This window comes from Pteropus alecto, unplaced genomic scaffold (assembly GCF_000325575.1).
Source record: "Pteropus alecto unplaced genomic scaffold, ASM32557v1 scaffold75, whole genome shotgun sequence".
Lineage (NCBI taxonomy): Eukaryota > Metazoa > Chordata > Mammalia > Chiroptera > Pteropodidae > Pteropus > Pteropus alecto.
In genome coordinates this window covers 14,507,443-14,525,562 of record NW_006440638.1, presented here as the reverse complement: position 1 = coordinate 14,525,562, position 18,120 = coordinate 14,507,443, and the positions used below count along the sequence as shown (strand labels likewise).

Sequence of the window (18,120 nt, the reverse complement as noted above, 5' to 3'; positions counted from 1 at the left end):
TTTAGAATAAACTATGTAGATGTTGACTAATGTGGCAATATATTCTGGATCTTTCCATATTAATTTAATGTTATGAAATGTAATGCCATTAACAAAAAGAAGTTCGCAAAAATTAAGAAGAGAGAATGCAAACGTATTTGAAATCAAGGGATGTATTTCTATAATCAGTTGTTTTCTAGTTTTGGCATATTCATTATAACATGGTTCTATAAACTATTGTAAGTTAGTAGATTGTAATGAGACTTTATTTTTTGGTCTCCTTAAAAGTGAATTTAATTAAAAAAGAACTGAATACATTAACAAAAGAAATGAAGGAATAAATAAAATACGGTAGGAAAGCAGAGTAGTTTGTGACCATCAGATGAGCAGTGGATGAATCATGCCTCTGATGAACTAAAAACTATTGAAAAGTTTCCAAGTTGCTGGCTTCAGGAATCAGCAATTATGCAAAAATCAGTGTAATTTAGAGTTATGTAGGGCAGAGCACTGGACTGGAAACTACAGACTGGAGGTGAACTTCTCAGTCATATTTGGGTTGACGCCTTCCTACCTTTCAGGGACATGGGAAAAATGAGTTGAGAGGCACATGACAGTATGACAGTGTTTTGTAAATTGCCAACTTATCTATAAGTCCAGGTGTCATCATTATCATCCTTATACTCAAATCACTTCCTACTACATCTTGGTCACTGTTATAAAAACAATTATCTGTGCAGTCAAGTGACCTAGGTACAATAAGAGACTTCAAAATTTTATTGTGAGAAAGCATTTTTAAGAGTAAAATCTATACAATGGCTTTTTAACTGTTCAAGAAAGGTTGACTGAACATTTCGATTTACACAGACAGTTGCTCTGAATTTTAGATTTCTTTCCAGTGATCACAGAGCACAGAGTTTCACGAGAGCATGAGAACATGGCTGCTGTGACATAAATGAGCTCCCCTGTTGTAACAGAACCAAGAGGAAATAAAAGTCTGGTTCCTCATCTCTTTTCAGGGGGTCGGAATATGCTGTGCATGAAACAAATCATGTTGGCAAGGATCAGGGGAACAACCAATCTCAGGTCCATTGTATGAAGTGATCAATCAAGACTAGTCACAAATACATATCCAGAAGCAAGACATTTCAACATCATGGAAAATATTTCTCAGTGTGAGGTCCTGGGAGCTCTGGTGGGGCAAGGGTGGGGGGTGCAGACAGGGGAATAAAAGGAAGTGTATCATCTCAAGATTTAGAATACCCTGCTCCGCTAAGATGCTTAACCACTTCATTAAATGGTGGGTATGCTGAGATAAGTTTTTGATATGATTGGTGGAGCTATTATTCCTGACAAATATAAATAATCAAATATCCATTCATTCATTCACTCAATACCAATTTATTCATGAATACCTAGAGCAGGAGTCAGGTATTGTGCTAAATGCTGGAGATACAGCAGTCAACATGTAGACATGGCCCCTGACTTTATGGATCTTATATACTAGTGAAAAAGAGAAAATAACAAAAATAAACCAATAAATAAACAAATCAATTACTTGTGGTAATAATCATGATAGAGACTTTGAAAAAATAGGATGGATATTACACGGAGGTATTGGGGGACTACTTTAGATAAGTGATCATTGAAGCCTTCTTTTAGGAGGAGACTTGAATGAGACTAAACCAGCCAAGAGAAGAATTGAGAATAGAGCATTCCAAGCAGAGGGGACAGGAAGTGCAAAGACCCTGAGACAGAAAGGACCTGGAGTGCTATAGGCACTTCAGAAAAAAAGCCAGATGACTAAAGCATAGCGAGTAGGGTAGAGGACTGTGAGATGAGGTTGGAAGAGTGGCCAGGAGCCATATTTTGCATGTACACCAGGTTCAGGAGAATTAAAGATTAAGTTTTAAAATCTTAATGGTTATTAAAAAGCACAATCTGATTTACATTTAAGAGTATCACTCTTTTTGCATGTATGTAACATAATGTATAAACACAACCCTTATCCCAAAGACACTAGCATTTGAAGTAATCAGAAGGCATTTTAAATGCATTTCCAAACATTTAAAGCCCTTGAATAGCCATCTGAATACCAGTAAGTTAAACAAAAGATTATGGGTTTTAAAAAAATCAAACAAAATAAACCTACGTACCTCCTCGTTGCACCAATAATGTGACCTCACTTCCCTTTGGACATTCAATCAGCATATCCACAACTTGGTTGTGAGTCAGAGCCTGCACATTCTTCTTATTTACTTCCACTATAAGATCCCCTTCTTTCAGGCCTCGGCACCTCGGACTGTCAACAATCTGTTTCACCCTTTGGCCACCACCACCAGGACTATCCGCGATAGTAAAACCAAAGCCCATTGGCCCTTTCACTATATGAACAGTTATGAGTTCTGGCTGAGTGGCTATGGAGGAAGCCAAAGAGACAGTGTCATTGGGGTAACCATGGGAACCGTTTGAAGCCACATCAGCAGGACTGCTTGGCCTGGCGTCCTTCATTCCATTGACTTTGCCTGTTTTACTACTGTGACTAGCTGGCGAATCATAGGTCTCTTGCCCATTCACAATGATTGGTTCTTTATCCAAAATGGCCACCGAGGTCACTAAACTCGTATTGGGGTCATCTGGGTCAAAAGGCAATGGATAACCTCGGCAGAGTTCAAGGTCCACGCTGGCACCAATGGGAATGGACTGGAAGATTTTCACAACTTGTGCATGCGTGTGTCCCAAAACACAGGTGTCGTTCACACTGACAATTACATCTCCTGCAAAAAGAGTTTGGGAGTTAAAAAAAGACAAAAACGCCTAGAAAATTATATCGATATTATAATATAAAATCCTACCACTAAGAAGCCAAACTAATGCTAGATTTGGGGGTAGTCCTGTAGGGCACAAAGAGACTGCTTCTATTACTTATTTTAACTACTGATAAGGCATTCTTTTAGCATCTAGTGTCTTCCCTGCTAGTGAGAATATAATGATCACTGAAAAACATTGGGGCTTTCATCTAAAAAAATTTCTTATGCAGAAATCCAAGTTTAGAATCAATTTATTCAAACAGATCTACATTTTTTTTACTAAATTACTGCTCTACTATTCTCAATAGCACCCTAACAGTTCCCCAGAGTTAAAATGGCTTCAAAGGACTTAATCTATACCAGGGAATACATTTAATGTAGTGGAGGAATCTCGCTCATTCGTAAAGTTTTTAAGGGACATTTAGAAATTCATACAATCATGCTGTTGCTTGGTCTTGCTCAGGTTCCAGGTAGGAATCTCACCCACCACACAGGAAATGCTACTGGGCCATGTAGTATCTCTACCTGTTTCCATCTTGCCGTCCAATGCAGCAGGACCATCTAGGACCAAGCTCTTGATCTGCAGAAACTCATCAGGTTCATCCCCTCCGACGACCGTGAAGCCGAAGCCACGACTGCTTTTCCGCAGCTTCGTGTGAATAAACTTGCCTTTCAACTCAGAAGGGTTTCGTGTAAAAAAGGGTTTGCCTAGATGAAAACAAGAAGAACATAATGAATGTTACCATGAGTGAAAAAGTAAATTATATAAGAAATGATGCAACTTATAGATAACTCTCCAAGCTCCTGCGCTGAGGCATTTGGGCACATAGGTGTCTTAAGAAAGGTCTCTCTTGATTTCAGTAGTAAGAGTGATCCTAGGCCCCTTTGTGTAAAGAGGGAGGATAGTATGTATAGCATGTCAGCATGAAGATCCAAAAGAAAATGAGAGATGGATGAAATTGGTGTCCATCGTCTAATATACTCCGTGGTTTCAGTTCACATAGTTTGACAGCAATCAAGCTGCATGAAGTCCTTCATAGAAAATGTGGGTCCTTTGCTTGATGGATTTTGTTTTGTTACAGTTTATATTATGCAATTCAGCTTCCAATGTGTTGCCTTTGGGTTTGGCTTCCACTTGTAAAACCAATTCAGCAAAAACTTTAGCTGTTAATCAAACAGAAAACTCATTCTGAAAATACATAGATAACACTAAGAAACATACTGAATAGTCACAAGGAACAATTTGATAAAAATGTAGAATCACTACTTCCAAAATTAAAAGTTATAGGTTTACTTTGACTTGAATTCTGGATTCAACAAATTTTTCTTGTTAATTTGCATCTTTTAACAATTTGTTAAATAGCCTGGACATTTCCAATGCTAAAATTTATTGTTTAAAAAAAAGCTTAAAACATGTGGCTTAGAATATTTTTAAAAAATAAAACAAAAATAAAGAAACCTAAACTAAACAGAAATAGTTACTAACAAGAGCCATATAGCTCCGAATTCAGTTGTCTTCTTTAAAATAAATTAAAAGATATATAGCTGATTAACTTCCAAATATGCTACCTAATGTTTTATTGAATTTTCTTGATAACATTCATAAAATTTATACAGAAATCAAAAATTTTGTTTTGGGTTTTGTTAGTTGGGCATTTCACTATAATTGAGAAACTCACTAGAATTTCTCTGGTTATCCCCAATAGTGAACATAATTTCAGCTCTCCTAATTATAATTCTATCTCCTGTCCTTACCACAGCTTCCTCATGTGCCTTATTTCTTTTCTATCAAAAGTGCTATTTAAAAAACAAAACAAAACAGGAGAAAAGTCTCTATAACTCTTGTATTAGAGTCTGGTACACAAGAAGGAAATGATTTTTAGTTAGGTATATCTAAAAGGTCTTTTTAAAAAGGTCTCTGGGCAGATATATAATTTCTAATTATGTATTTCAAAAGTTTCTGGCTCTCAAAAAGGCCCTTTTAAATTGTTTAGAGTCATAGGTCTGCTCACTAACCTCCTCTTCTCTGGTGCAGTCTCAAGGCTGGTTGGAAGCTTGACAAACTACAGCCCTATCACTGTGGCTAAAGAAAGTAAAGGCATAGTAGGATTCACTATGTAAGGTCATCTGCCAAGGAACCGGGAAGATGATGTCAGCTGCAGTCAGGGCTTATGGAGAGACAGGCATTATGGCAATTATCAGATGAAAAACTGAGGCCAAGTGAGGTTACCCCCAAATTTTACTTTGGGGTGTATGTGAATTTTTGAGACAGAGGCTGCTGGGGGGGTTTAGAGAGCTTGAATGGGAAACACATTGCAGCTATGCAGAGATGCCAACGGCCATTACCTTCTAAAGGAGGCTTTCTCGAACCACCATATTAAAAACTGCGATAGCTCCTCCACCATTCCCAATCTCCTTTTCCTGCTTTATTTTTGTCCTTAGCATTTATCACCACCCAAAACAGTCTATATGTCACTCACTGGTTTGGTGTTTTGTCTCACTCTCCCCCACCCCCTTGCATGAAAGGCACTGCACATGCACGTACATACAACCACTAGAATGTAAGCTCCATGAGGATTTCTGCTTGTATATCCAATGTACACTGAATGAATCAGCAACAGCACAAAGAAATGAGATTTAATATGTCTTTGAGAAGGCTAAAAGAGGTGGGAGTATAAGCTTTTCATCCTTATTTTAGGCAAAGTTAGAAGATGTGAAAATGTGCCTAGCAGTTTACTTGAATGAATTTTTTTTTAAAGCCATTAGTATATTATGAGCTTAAAATGTTTTCGACTTAATACAGACATTAGCGGAGCTTTGAAATTACATCACTGACATTCTTTTTCAATGCTTAACTAGGGAGGAAAGATCACATTTATGTACGTTTTATTGTTTTACGTATGGGCAGGCCATCAGTTAATGTAGCTTTGGAAAAGAAACGCTTTTCTACCCATATGCAGTGAAATCTGGAGCTCTTTGCTGTAGCCCTGTGGTACACATAATTTTCTAAGAGAGTCTAGTCTGTTGGCTAGTTGCCAGTTGTAAGATTTTGTTATGTGTGAGAGTCACCTGGATAGCTTTTTTAATATACTCATTTTTAGGGCCTGCTCTAGATTCACTGAATCAGGATTTTCTGGGGCTTGGGCTAAAAATCTGCTTTTGAACAACTCTTAGGTGCGTGTTTCTCTGTCAGGCTGTTACTATTCTTGGCACTACTGTGTGAAGACTCTAGACCAGTCCAATAGCACTTCCTGTGGCAAAGTTATAACTGTTTGAAAGAAAAGGATTAGCATGGAAATTACATAGTAGAAAGGCTATAAGAAACATGAAAGGTTCCCAAGGAGAGTTCAGTGAATTTCTCCCAAATTCCAAACCACTATGGGACTGAAGGGAGTCAAAGAAGAAAAGAAAAAATAAAACAAAAAACGGTGTAGGAAAAAGAAGGAATCTGAGATGATGCTCCCAACACAGACACATACCATCTGACCCTTCCCTGAGATGGTGCACTAAGCATTTGCAACCCAGAATCTGAACCTTTAAAGCTTTAATTTTAATCTCTAAGACAATTCTTTAAGGAAGCTGTTCTACTTATCATATATGTATATATATATGTACGTATGTGTATATCGTTTCACTCCATAATAAATTTCAGCAGAAACTAGGTAGCAAAGGGATATTATCTTGTTTGGAGTATCCTACAGTAAATATATATATATATTTTCTCCTGCCTCTGTGAGATTTAAAGTAAAAAGGAAACTATTAAAAAACTGAACATATACAAGCACTAATTATAAAATGTTACTTCTATAAATGAAGAGAATAAGATGGATAGAGTGAATATAACATGGGAACCTGACAATGACCTGAGATGAAAAGGAGTTAGCAAAGCAAACAGGAGGAGGAAAAGACAACTGTGAACAGAGTGAACAGCATATGCAAAGGATCTGACATGGTCGAAGGTTTGCTGGTTCCAGGAACTGAAAAGAGATTCAAGGAACTGAGAAGTTAGTGTAGCTAACATCAGGAGAGGGGGAAATAAGACAATATGAGGCTGCAGAAGGACTTTTATACTTAAAAAATACAGGGGAGGCCACAATCATGTTGATACTAATTAATATGCTATTATCTACCATGTTCTATCTTTGTTAAAGCCATTATCACCATAAAAAGGTTTATCCAAGCCAGCAGAAATTATTTTACATAAACTGATATTAATACTAATCTCATGACAATATCAGCTAGCAGGGAAACAACTTCTTTCTTTTGAAAATGATAATAGGGGAATCAAATTAGAGAAAATACTTATTCTACTCATCTTTTTATATCTAACACAACTATTATCTCTTTTAAAATGAAAAGGAAGACAAATTTTATAGGCATATTAATAGTTCTGCACCACATTCCTCAACGTCATCAAATATGATGCTTGTTCTCTTTTTCTTATTTAAAAGAAAAAAAACCTAAACAAATAAACAGCAAAAAAAATCTTTTTTATCATTTAAAAATAATGAGGCCTGAAAATAGCAAGATTCTGGAGCTTTCAATTTTCAAAAATTAGCCTCTCTAGGGGGCTCATAACTATTTGTGAATGTAAATAAGTGAGACCCAATGAAATGCTGTAAAACATGCATAAATGCCAGAAGTGCAGTAAGAACAGGAGATGAGAATGTAAAACAATAATATCAAACCATTTTACTTTTATAGGAAAATTATAGTTAAAAGCAAATATGTTGACTAGAATCTTAAAATACCTAATGCCAAGTTTTCAATTTATTTTATTTAGCACAATAATAAATATCTGTGGTCTCTAAATTGGTGGTTCACAACTCTGGGATATTTTTGCCCCCTAGGGGCATTTTTTGTCATAACAGGAGAAGGGGCGCTACTGGTACCTTATGGGTAGAGGTCAGGGATGCTGCTAAACAACCTACAATGTGTATATATAACACAGTCCCTATAACAAGGAATTATCTGACTCAAAATGTCAATTGTACTGAGGTTGATAAACCCTGGTTTAATCGATCCTTAATAACAAGCAGTCATTACTTTTAGAGCATTACAAATAGCTGAAGAAATTCATACAGAAAAGTTTCTAATTTTTTTGACAATTTTGATTAACAATACATTTAAAGTTTCAATCATTATGGTTTTTGCTATTGAAGGAATGAGCTGGGAGTTACAAAATTCAACTTCTTAAAATATCCTTAAAATTAAACTTTTGAGCTAAAATTATGATGCAATTATAAAAATACTTTACCCTGAAGTGAAGCTTCTCTGGCCGGCTCTGGATTGCTTGGGGGGTGGTTAGGAATAACAGGAGGCACAAGCGATGAATGGTCTTCCGTCCATTCTACAAGAAAGAGAAGAAACGGTTTACTGCTTTTCCCTTCAAATGGATGGTCAATTTACTTGGGATTCACCTTCTTCTTAATTATAAAATTACACAAACCAATAAAACCAGAGGCAAAGAACTTAAAAAGAAATTGGTATTTGACCTCACTCTAGGTTAAGAATATCAAGATATCTCTCTCTGTCTCTGTCACTTTTCTAAGACCTTTAGGGAAAAAAATATTGTGATATATCCAATAAATATTTAGTACTCTCTGGCTAGAGAGTCAAAAGTGAAACCAAGTAACATCGAGAAAGACAGAGTCAACTAAAGACAGCCCAATAAGGGAGAAGCTTCTCAAATGTACTTGAGCATGTGTTGGACTGCTAAGCCTGCTTGTCTGAAGTACTGAAGGTGCATTTCAGCAGTTTGCTAAGATACTATCTCCTATCATCTCTGAACTCCACACGGGACCCATTACCAATAATCCTGGGTCCTCACTACAGTCGTATTTCCCTTGGAAGCCCAGAAATAACTCACAGTGAGTGACCCTTGATATTTACCCTAGATTCCTTTCCAGCTCAATTAACATATTCAATTGCACATACATAGTTAGTTGTATACTCTCATTCTCCAAACTGCGATATCAAGTTTCACCAGCTCAGAAAAAAATATTAAAAAAATATTTTTTAAAATAAAAAAATAGATTAAGGTAGAAAGGAGAACTTTTCAATAAGTGAACACACACAAACACACACAAACACACCTGCCCCACATAGAGTCTATGGTAGTGGTTGGTGAATTATGGTCAAAAGGCCAAAATTGGGCCCAACGCCTGTGTTATACAACTTGAGCCAAAAATGGTTTTTACATTTTTGAATGATTGGGAAAAAAAATAAAAAAGAGTATTTTACAACACATGAAAATTACATGAAGTTTAAATTTCAGTGTCCATAGATCATGTTGTATTGGAACACTGCATGCTCATTTGTTTACATATTGTCTATAGCTGTTTTCATACTACAAGGGCACAGATGGGTAGTTGTAATAGAGACTGTACGAACAATAAAGCCCACAAAATTTACTATCTGCCCAGAAAAAGTTTGCCTTCCATGCTATGGTCTATATTTATGATATTCAATATTATATTGTAAGTGTTATATTTGACACTCATATATTTGATATCAAATATTATATTGAGAGTGTATTAGCCTATCTTTTTTATAAGTATGCAGTGAAAACTGGGGAAAAACCTAAGCATCTATTAATCAACAGATGGCTAAGTAGAAATATTCATAAAATGAAATATTATGCAGCTATTAAAAATTATAAGATAAATCTATATTAACTAACTGAATTATGTACAAGAAATATATTTATGTGAGAAAAATGAGTCACGAAACATATATATAAATTATGATTTTTGTTAAAATATGGATATTTGTACATTCCTAGAAAATTTCTGTTGAGAATGGGTCTGGAGCGAGTGGGGGAGAATTTAATGTTCTACACTACAAAAAGCATGAATTAACTTAGTTTTTAAAAAGCACTCAAATTATCAGCTTTCTGTGATGCACACATGTAATGTTCTTAAAATTAAAAGTTTCATATCCGGTAATTCTTCTTAAAGTGCTAAAAGTGGTTTAGATTTAGACAGCAGTTGGTGTGCGAATGCTGCTGGGGCAAGGAAATTCTTTCACCATCAGAAAGGTCTCCAATCTTAAAGACAGCTTTCCTTTCTCCATTTGAGATTTGGTTGCCTTTGATTTGGGTCCCCCATTTGAGCTGTCTGAGCTGCAGGGCAGGGAACTCTAGCAGCTCTGTATTCCTTCCACCAGGACATCAAGTCCTCAGGATGGCAGGACATGATTATTCAAGGCCAGTTCTGACCACGTGGGGGTGTTGGCGCCCAGGCTTCGCCCTGAGCTCCTCAGCCCACAGATCAAGAGAAAGCCAACCTTCTTGCTGCTGTGGCTGCTGCTGCTGCTGCTGCTGCTGCTGCTGCTGCTGCTGCTGCTGCTGCTGCGGCTGTTGTTGTGGTTGCTGCTGCTGTTGCTGCTGCTGCTGCTCAATCTGCTTCTTCCGTTTGGCTTCTAGAACTGGGTTCTCATATTGTGTTTTCCTGTTGATGTGGCTGGAACAGAAGGCAGAAAAGATTCAGTTGGGAAACATTTCATCTCACAAGCAAAATGCCAGTCAGGCCAAGTCCTGTGATTAGAACTGAGCAAAGCAGGTGGTCTGAGATGTTGACCATCTTGTGTCAAAATGTGCAATTAGGAAGAGGAAATAAAAGTGAATAGTTTCCAACACTTACTACTTACATGTACCAAGCATTGTGCTGTAAGTTTTACATGCATTTTATTTTAAAATCTTCAATAAATGCCAGGAGTTAGGTCCTATTTTTATTTATATTTTATGGATTGTTAAAAAAAAGCAAATTCCTGAACAGTTAACAACTCACCTAACACAACATAGTTAGTAAACAGTAAAGAGGCATGCAAACTCAGGTCTGTCTGCATTCAAATCCCACGACTCCCAAATGTTCAAGGAATCACCTGATAAGTCAAGTTGCTTTAATTCAACACGAAATAGATTATAGAAGTATTAAAAAATGAGATTAAAGTGGAGAAGTGACGTTGTCTGTAACATATAATGCCAGAACTGCTGTGTAACTTTCTATGATAGAGTTCACGGAAGCATTCACCCACACAATAAAGTTAAAAGAAGGAATCTACCTACATCTGTCAACTATTCTGATCAACAGACATGGAGTCAGGATTAAAAGTATAAACCTTAGGCAAATAGACTCCAAATACAGCTAACCTAAGCAACGTAATGTATTCAAAGTGACAAAGACTCGGATACTTCAGATGGCTATGAAACTAAAAATGCCATGGCAAAATAAACACCCCCTCCCCGTACTCACATACACATGTATACATACATACATACATACATACATACATACATACATAGACACACACACACACATACGTTTTCTTTGCCATGGCCTTATTTATGTGTATGTACATACACACGTTATATAAACACACAAAAGCATAAACAAAATCATACTTCACTAGAAGTTTGGGAACATACTTATTATGTGATTGTTTAGAGTTGAAATACTTTTTAAAGCCAGGTTTTAAGTTTTAAAGGCAAGCATGTCGAATAGGGTAGATAGACCAATTACCCTTATTTCCTATTGCAGGACTACTGGTTTATTTCCTAATTCTTGTAGGCAATTTCATGCTAAGAAATAGTCTAACATGAATAGGCACGTGGATCTGAAAAGACACAGAGAGGAGAACTGTATAGGAAGACAACAACTAGCCCCTCAAATAAGTTTCTTCATCTATCAAAGTTGTTACCTATTCCTTTTCTCTTAATACACAAATTAGTTGAGGGAAAACTCAAAATGAGCCCCAAATAGGCAAGAACCCCATTGTACGTCTGTGAAAAAGATGATCTACAGGGCACATATAAGAACTTTATTTTATGAAGGTCAGAGAAACAACTGAGCTGGCCTTTCTGATGCCCCAAATCACCAATCCTTCTTGTTAGGTAAAGAGGTGGCAATGTCATGGCAAAAGAAACTTGCTATATGAAACTCATGTTTTTACAGTAAGATGCTGAGCATTTTACAACCTTACATTTTTGCATCATATGTTCTTATCACCAGGGTTTTATACAAATGACTTTTCATTGCCAGCAGCGTGAGGTGCAGAAAGCTTGCCAGTTATCTTCACTGTGGCAGCTAGAATTTATAACGACAGAACATTTATATGGCATTTGTTTCTTTCAAAGAATCTTTTATTAGTTATTTCTCATCTTTCTCAGAAGAAATGACATAAAGCATATTTAGCATATTTATTCAATGTTTAATAGTTTGGGTTTCTTTTATTTTGGTATCATTCTACCAATTGATGGGTTTGATGAAAGCACAAAGTGTATTTCTAATGCTTGACTGAGGCACCTAGTAAAGAGGTTATGATGAGGGTTTGAGACTATTAAAAATGGAAAACAGGAGCCATCTGTATGTCCTCAGGCAAGGGAGAGGCAAAGATGCACACAAGATCTTGCACGTTAGCTAGTTCTCAATTTCCTTCTTAATCTTGGCAAAGTTTCATACAATATTAAGATCTGTCTGACCCTTTTAGAAAGTCTGAATGAATAAAGTCTGACCTCAGCAGGGCAAAAAGTAGACAAACCGGTTCTTCTCCTAAAGATAACTCCTATTTATTTGGTCTACTGAATCTGTGCCTTTCTCGTTCATTCTTTCATTCATTCATTCATTCATTCATTCAACTAATACTTATTAAGTACCTGCCATACACCAGGATGATTTGGGCCTTGGTTATAGGGTGGTAAACAAAAGACACAATTCTGGCCCTCATGAATTTCATAACATAATTTGCTGTCTTGTTATTTGCTGAATATTTTCTCATTCATTAAAATATACATATATTTTTTCATTATAAAATTAAGTTATTATTATTTAGTTTATACAGTATAATGATGTCAAACTCTGTTCAGCATAAATATGCATAATTACAGAGGGCACAAACTAAAGTGTGGATTAGGCACTTACTCTACATAGTAGATACCATAGACAGGGTCTTCAATCTTTTCCCAACCAGCAGGCAGTTCTGAAAAATAAAATAAAGGAACATTTAGAACAAGAAGAGCACGTTCTTAAAGAACCTGGGGATTTTTAACAAGTTAGGCAAAAAGAGAAAGACTCATACAAATGCCTTAAATCCAATTAAAACTGTGTATCCTAAGAGAAAAGCAAGCATTATTTTTATTTTATCACTGTATTTTTCTGTATGAAGAACAATTCTTTACTGATACATTACACAAGCAAATGAACCAATAAAATGAAGTCCTGGGTGCCATTCTAAATCAACTATTCAATTATATTTTAATAAAAATATAGTTAAAATTTGCCTTGATGTCTAGTTTCTAAGTATTTATAGTTTTCTCATTTTACTTCTAGACTACCTTACCACAAAAACAAATTTGAGTAAAAATAAATGTTTCTTTTCATTTTCAATACAATAGTACTCTTTTTGCTCTTCCTGGAATGAAATAAAATTTACATCTTATTTTCTCCTTGTTCCTAATTAAAATGTTATTCAGTAAGTAAAAATGCCCACGAGGTTGGGTTTTTGAATTGCACACATCTGTCACCCAATTGCTATATTTAAACCCACGCATCTTCACCAGCAGTTTGCCTATGAAAGCAGAAACACAGGTCCTGCTCTCCACGAACTCACTAGAATTTATTCCCTTAAATGTGATGGTAAAATGGGATTGGGGAATATATGTGCCTTTTTGAAAACTCAACTGTAGTCTACTAAACTTGACTTTGTAAGGTTTCCTATCAAAGGTTGGAACTTTATTAACTAAGTAACAGTGAGTTCTGTTACAGTAAGGATCTATTGTGAAAAAACCCATTGCACTAGGCAATTTGACCTGGTAAAAGAAGCAGCTATGTTTTGTGTCATTAAACAATTCTTTCAGGAAGAGAATAATCAATCAATTTAAATTTCAAAGCCACCCAGATACAGACGTAATTAAAGGAAGATTGTATAATACAGTACTCGAAAGTGAATTGTTATTCCTGGAAGTAGCTATTAAGACCAACTTGAATGAAATATATTACAAATATCGCTTACTCTGAAATACTAGAATTTTTTTTTTTTAATTCAAGGAATCATGTGGTCAATATTTTCAAATAGTGAATGTTTCATCAGGGCATAGGGTTTACATATGCCTCAAATAGTTTCATACTAATATGGAGTCATACGCGTGTACCCACGCACAGGCTAATTGTTTAATGCTTATTTATTGTTCACATTTGGGGGGGACATCAAGACACATTTATTTCATAGATTTTGCTCCATGTTATACATTTGTGAACAAAGAAACAAGGTTTTCTTCCTTTTATTTTCATTAAAAAAAAAAAAAGAAACCCACTTAGCAGGTTTTAAAGAAGTCTCTGAATTCTGGGAGACATAAGCTACTAAAACGCAAGACAGGTCCACTTTGCAGATGTTGATACAACTTGGTATTTTTATACGCAGAGTCTTGAGAACGAATGCAAATCAAATGCCAGAGAAATGGTTTCCCCTTACGAAGCTGGAAATTACCATTTAAATTAAAATGAACCAGAAAAATATTTCCAAAGAGTTGAGAAATCGAAGATTTAAAAAAATGCAAATTGGTGCATAGTCATATATTTGTTCTGGCATGGGGCAGAAAAACTGGTGAGTGTAAGGGGACCACATCATGTTTAATGAACCAAATCTCTTTTCAAAAGCTGCAATCTTAAACATTTGGCCCTATTATCTTTAGATAATATAGAGAAAACTTTAAGAATTCAATTCATTCTATTATTAACTTGTCAAACATTAATTGAGTGCCTATTGTCTCCCTGAGATTGTGCCAGGCACCAGGACGCAAAGATAATTGCAATTGCACCATCTGAGCGGACTATTCAAACACCTCGTGGTAGGTGCTTTGGTGGAGGCCCGAGAAGGGCGCAAGACAAGAAAAGAAGGTGCTTCTGACTTGGTCCTGCCATGCAGTCAGCAAAGAATGAGGTCGGTCAACCAGTGCATCTGAGCATTTGTAAATGTAAACACATCTTCTGGATCAGATTAGCAAATTGCAAAAATTTTTCAGTTTTTCAACCTGAAACATTTAAAATTGAAAAGACAGATTTCTCAATTTCAAAGTGATTAATTTAATAATAGGAATTAGTCTCCTAATGCTTAAAATAGAAATGGATCATCAATTTAAAAAAAAGATGTCTGTCCTCCAATTTGCTATTTCAATCTAAATAACTGAAAATGGCAGAAAATATTGAAGCTCAGAAAAAGATGACATTACATTTCTTTTTTTGCTAAATACTATGAAGATGCCTAAAGAGACACATAATCCCTCCTCCCCCTTCCACCTTCTTTAATAACCGTCAGACTTCAAAACAGGCTATATAACCCGTCACAGAGATTTCAGGCAGCTAAGACTCTTTGGGGGTTGCCCAGATCTAGAATCGAACCTTAACTCTACCACCTCATATGTCTGGAGTTGGGTTAGTTTCTTAACATCTTGGAATCACATCCTTCTCTAGGATTTACCTCAAAGGTCAACTGCAGATTAAATGAGGATGCTTGTAAATGAGGATGCACAGCACCCGGCTAGCACATAGGCTCAAAAAAAAAAAAAAAAGCAACTGTTCTAGGAAAGCACAAAAGGAGTAGGACAGATTTGTATGGTCTGTTTGCTTGCTATTCTTGTCTCTGAAAATCTCATACTATACTGATTGTCACCACAGAAGCAAATGTGCTGCAGACAAATGTTCTAAATTCTTTTCAAAAGGGATTTGTCAGCACACAGATTGAAAGTCGTGTCCATAATCAGGGATAAATTTCAAAACTGTAACTTAGTTTTGGTTGGCAAGAGACCTCATTTTCTTGTCTCTACCTCTCTTAGTTTGTTTCAGCACATGAATAACCCATAATTCCAAAAGAAGATACTGCGAGTGCTTTTCAGTTCTGGGAAGAAGACTACAGAGGATGTGATGAATTCTGCAAACCAGAAGTGCATAATAGAGTCACTGACCCAGCTCAAACAACAGAGTTCAGAAACGACAACTCTGTAATCAAATGACCTGTGCCCAACACCCATGCCGACAGCCCCTTTTCAGAGGCATTTTATAGTAAAGGTTTCCTTATCACATCTGGAATTGTATTGTTCACTGAAAACTTGAGAGTTGCTAATGTTTGAAATTAGGACCCTCTAATTATGAAAATGGGCAATGAACTTGTCAAAAGAATCTGGAATGAATGTAAAAGAAAACTCTGTGTGTGTGTGTGTGTGTGTGTGTGTGTATAAACATGTATGCACACCACTCTTTAAACAGTGGACATATGCAGGCAAAAATAAAGAGTCCTATCTCTACTCTACCTACAAGGACACATTTGGGCCATTTCTATAGTATACATGTTCCTCTTCTGCCCCATATTAAAGGCAGAACGTACCATAAAGAAGTACTGAAAAGTCCAACAAGAGAATGAATGAATGAATGAATGAATGAATGATAAAACTGGTAAAACAATATGAACTGATCACAGGGATAAATATTAAGGTACATTCTAACTAAGTCTCCTCAACAAGCACCTTGGGAGCTCCTCTTTCAGTCCCTTTCTACAGATAAGGAAAGGGAAGCTAAGTGAAGGTGAATGACTCACCCAAGTTCATAAAGCCAAAAAGTGGAGGAGCCCGAATGTGAGGCCAGGCAGCCTATTCTGACCCCAGACATAGCTCCTCCACTTCACCAGCCACCTCCCAGAATTGTGGCTATGACCATGAGAAGGGATATTATGCACTCATTAAAACATTTTTAGAGTCCATAACAGCATGGGAAAGTTTCCATAATATTACAGTTACATGGGAAAAAAGAAAACAGACATTTCTTTCCTAAAAACTTCAACATTCAAATTTCCATAGAAGTAAATGAATGTGCGCTCCTGAACACAGTTATATTATCTCTACCAGCTGCCTACAGACAGCAGTAGTTCACAGATATTAGTTAGGTAACAAGAGTGGTTTAAAGTGGCTCAACAAATGATTAAGGTACTCATTTTATGTCTGGGAAACCTAGTTCTGTCTTTTTCAATTAATCTAATAACAGTAGACTGATACATTTTTAAAAAATAAATTACTTTCAGATTGTTATATTACATAGATTGAATCACAAGTCACTTCTACCACAATGACCACAAGGACAACTTATTAAATATGTTTAAAATAAGTCTACCAATAGTTACCCACCATTGCTGGCATATCCATCCATTACAACAGAATATGCTCCAAACATTAAGAAAAACAGAGCTAAATTCTATTATATCATAACTCTAGTCAACCATGATTATCTCTATCTATATAACAAAAACAAAATTGAATGAAAATAATCTGTATTAAATACTTATATTTTCAGTTCTTAAGGCAATCTTAAAAATGCTAGGCTGATTCAATAATCTCAGTACAGTTCCATTCATATTGATGTTAAACAATTTTCTATTTAAAAAATATATCATGGTCATTCTTCAATTGGCTACGGCTTTCATGTGCAATTTAGCTAAAACCTGTGCTTTCCCATCTATCCTTCTCTAGAGGCATCAGATGGAATGCAAACTAATATGAACACTGTTCAAAACTGAATGTAAAACATTTAACTTAGCAGGGGACATAATTCAATACGTTCCAACAGCAAAGATAAAAGAGTGTGGCATTACCTGCGAATGGAAATTATTTCTAAACTACAATAGCTAGAGTAGTCAGGATCTGGTATAAGGAAAATGGTATATAAACCCGGAAAATGGTATATAAACCCAGCATCTGGTTTGCAAGCCAGTTATGCACCTGTGGCCAATGATTTAATAATAACACAATAGTAAAGACATTAACTATTCAGAAATTATTGTATTGTTGTTACTCCTATAAAGATCCTTATATTTTGTCTGGTAGGTTTTTGTTTGTTTTGCTTTGCTTTTTTTGTATTACCCATATAGATGACTACTCACATTAAGCAAATTAAAAAATGAGGCTAATAGGTTATATGAGAGAGTGCAAGGGACACAACAAGGATCTATCTCTTCAGTTTTCCCTTAATCCTCAACTTACAATACCTAGCACCAATTTGCTAATTCTCGTTCTAGTCTCAATTCACTCAGACTTTTTCTTTGTAGATGCAATTTATTACAGCTCTGCATCATGTCTGCAGTCAGGCACATGGGTTGTAAGATTGACCTTCCATGGATAAGCCAGAAAGGACATCACAATTGGAGAAGCACCAATTAAAGAAACAGAGGGATTAAACAATTCACTGGAGACAGAACTGTTCAGAGCAAGTCATACAGCAGCAGCAGGCTGGGAGGGTTTACCTAGTTCACTGTCCAGCTCCTCGGTGTGGACCCCTTCTTCTCAAGGAATAGC

At 36.1% G+C, this 18,120-nt stretch overlaps 1 protein-coding gene across 14 annotated transcripts in view; it reads right to left on the bottom strand.

Annotated features, from left to right (window-relative positions):
* MAGI1 (membrane associated guanylate kinase, WW and PDZ domain containing 1) overlaps window positions 1-18,120 on the bottom strand; it is a 554,323-nt gene that overhangs the window by 68,649 nt on the left and 467,554 nt on the right. For 6 of the 14 annotated variants that reach the window (XM_015593788.2, XM_015593787.2, XM_025050819.1 and 3 more), the window contains exons 7-12: window positions 18,069-18,104; window positions 12,707-12,764; window positions 10,074-10,249; window positions 8,044-8,136; window positions 3,312-3,494; window positions 2,133-2,753 (exon numbers count right to left, since the gene is read on the bottom strand). In XM_015593788.2, the coding sequence (XP_015449274.1) occupies window positions 2,133-2,753; window positions 3,312-3,494; window positions 8,044-8,136; window positions 10,074-10,249; window positions 12,707-12,764; window positions 18,069-18,104 (1,167 nt within the window). Of the gene's footprint in view, window positions 1-2,132; window positions 2,754-3,311; window positions 3,495-8,043; window positions 8,137-10,073; window positions 10,250-12,706; window positions 12,765-18,068; window positions 18,108-18,120 lie in introns of all 14 variants that reach the window. The other 8 variants (XM_025050818.1, XM_025050820.1, XM_025050825.1 and 5 more) reach the window with 2 other exon arrangements.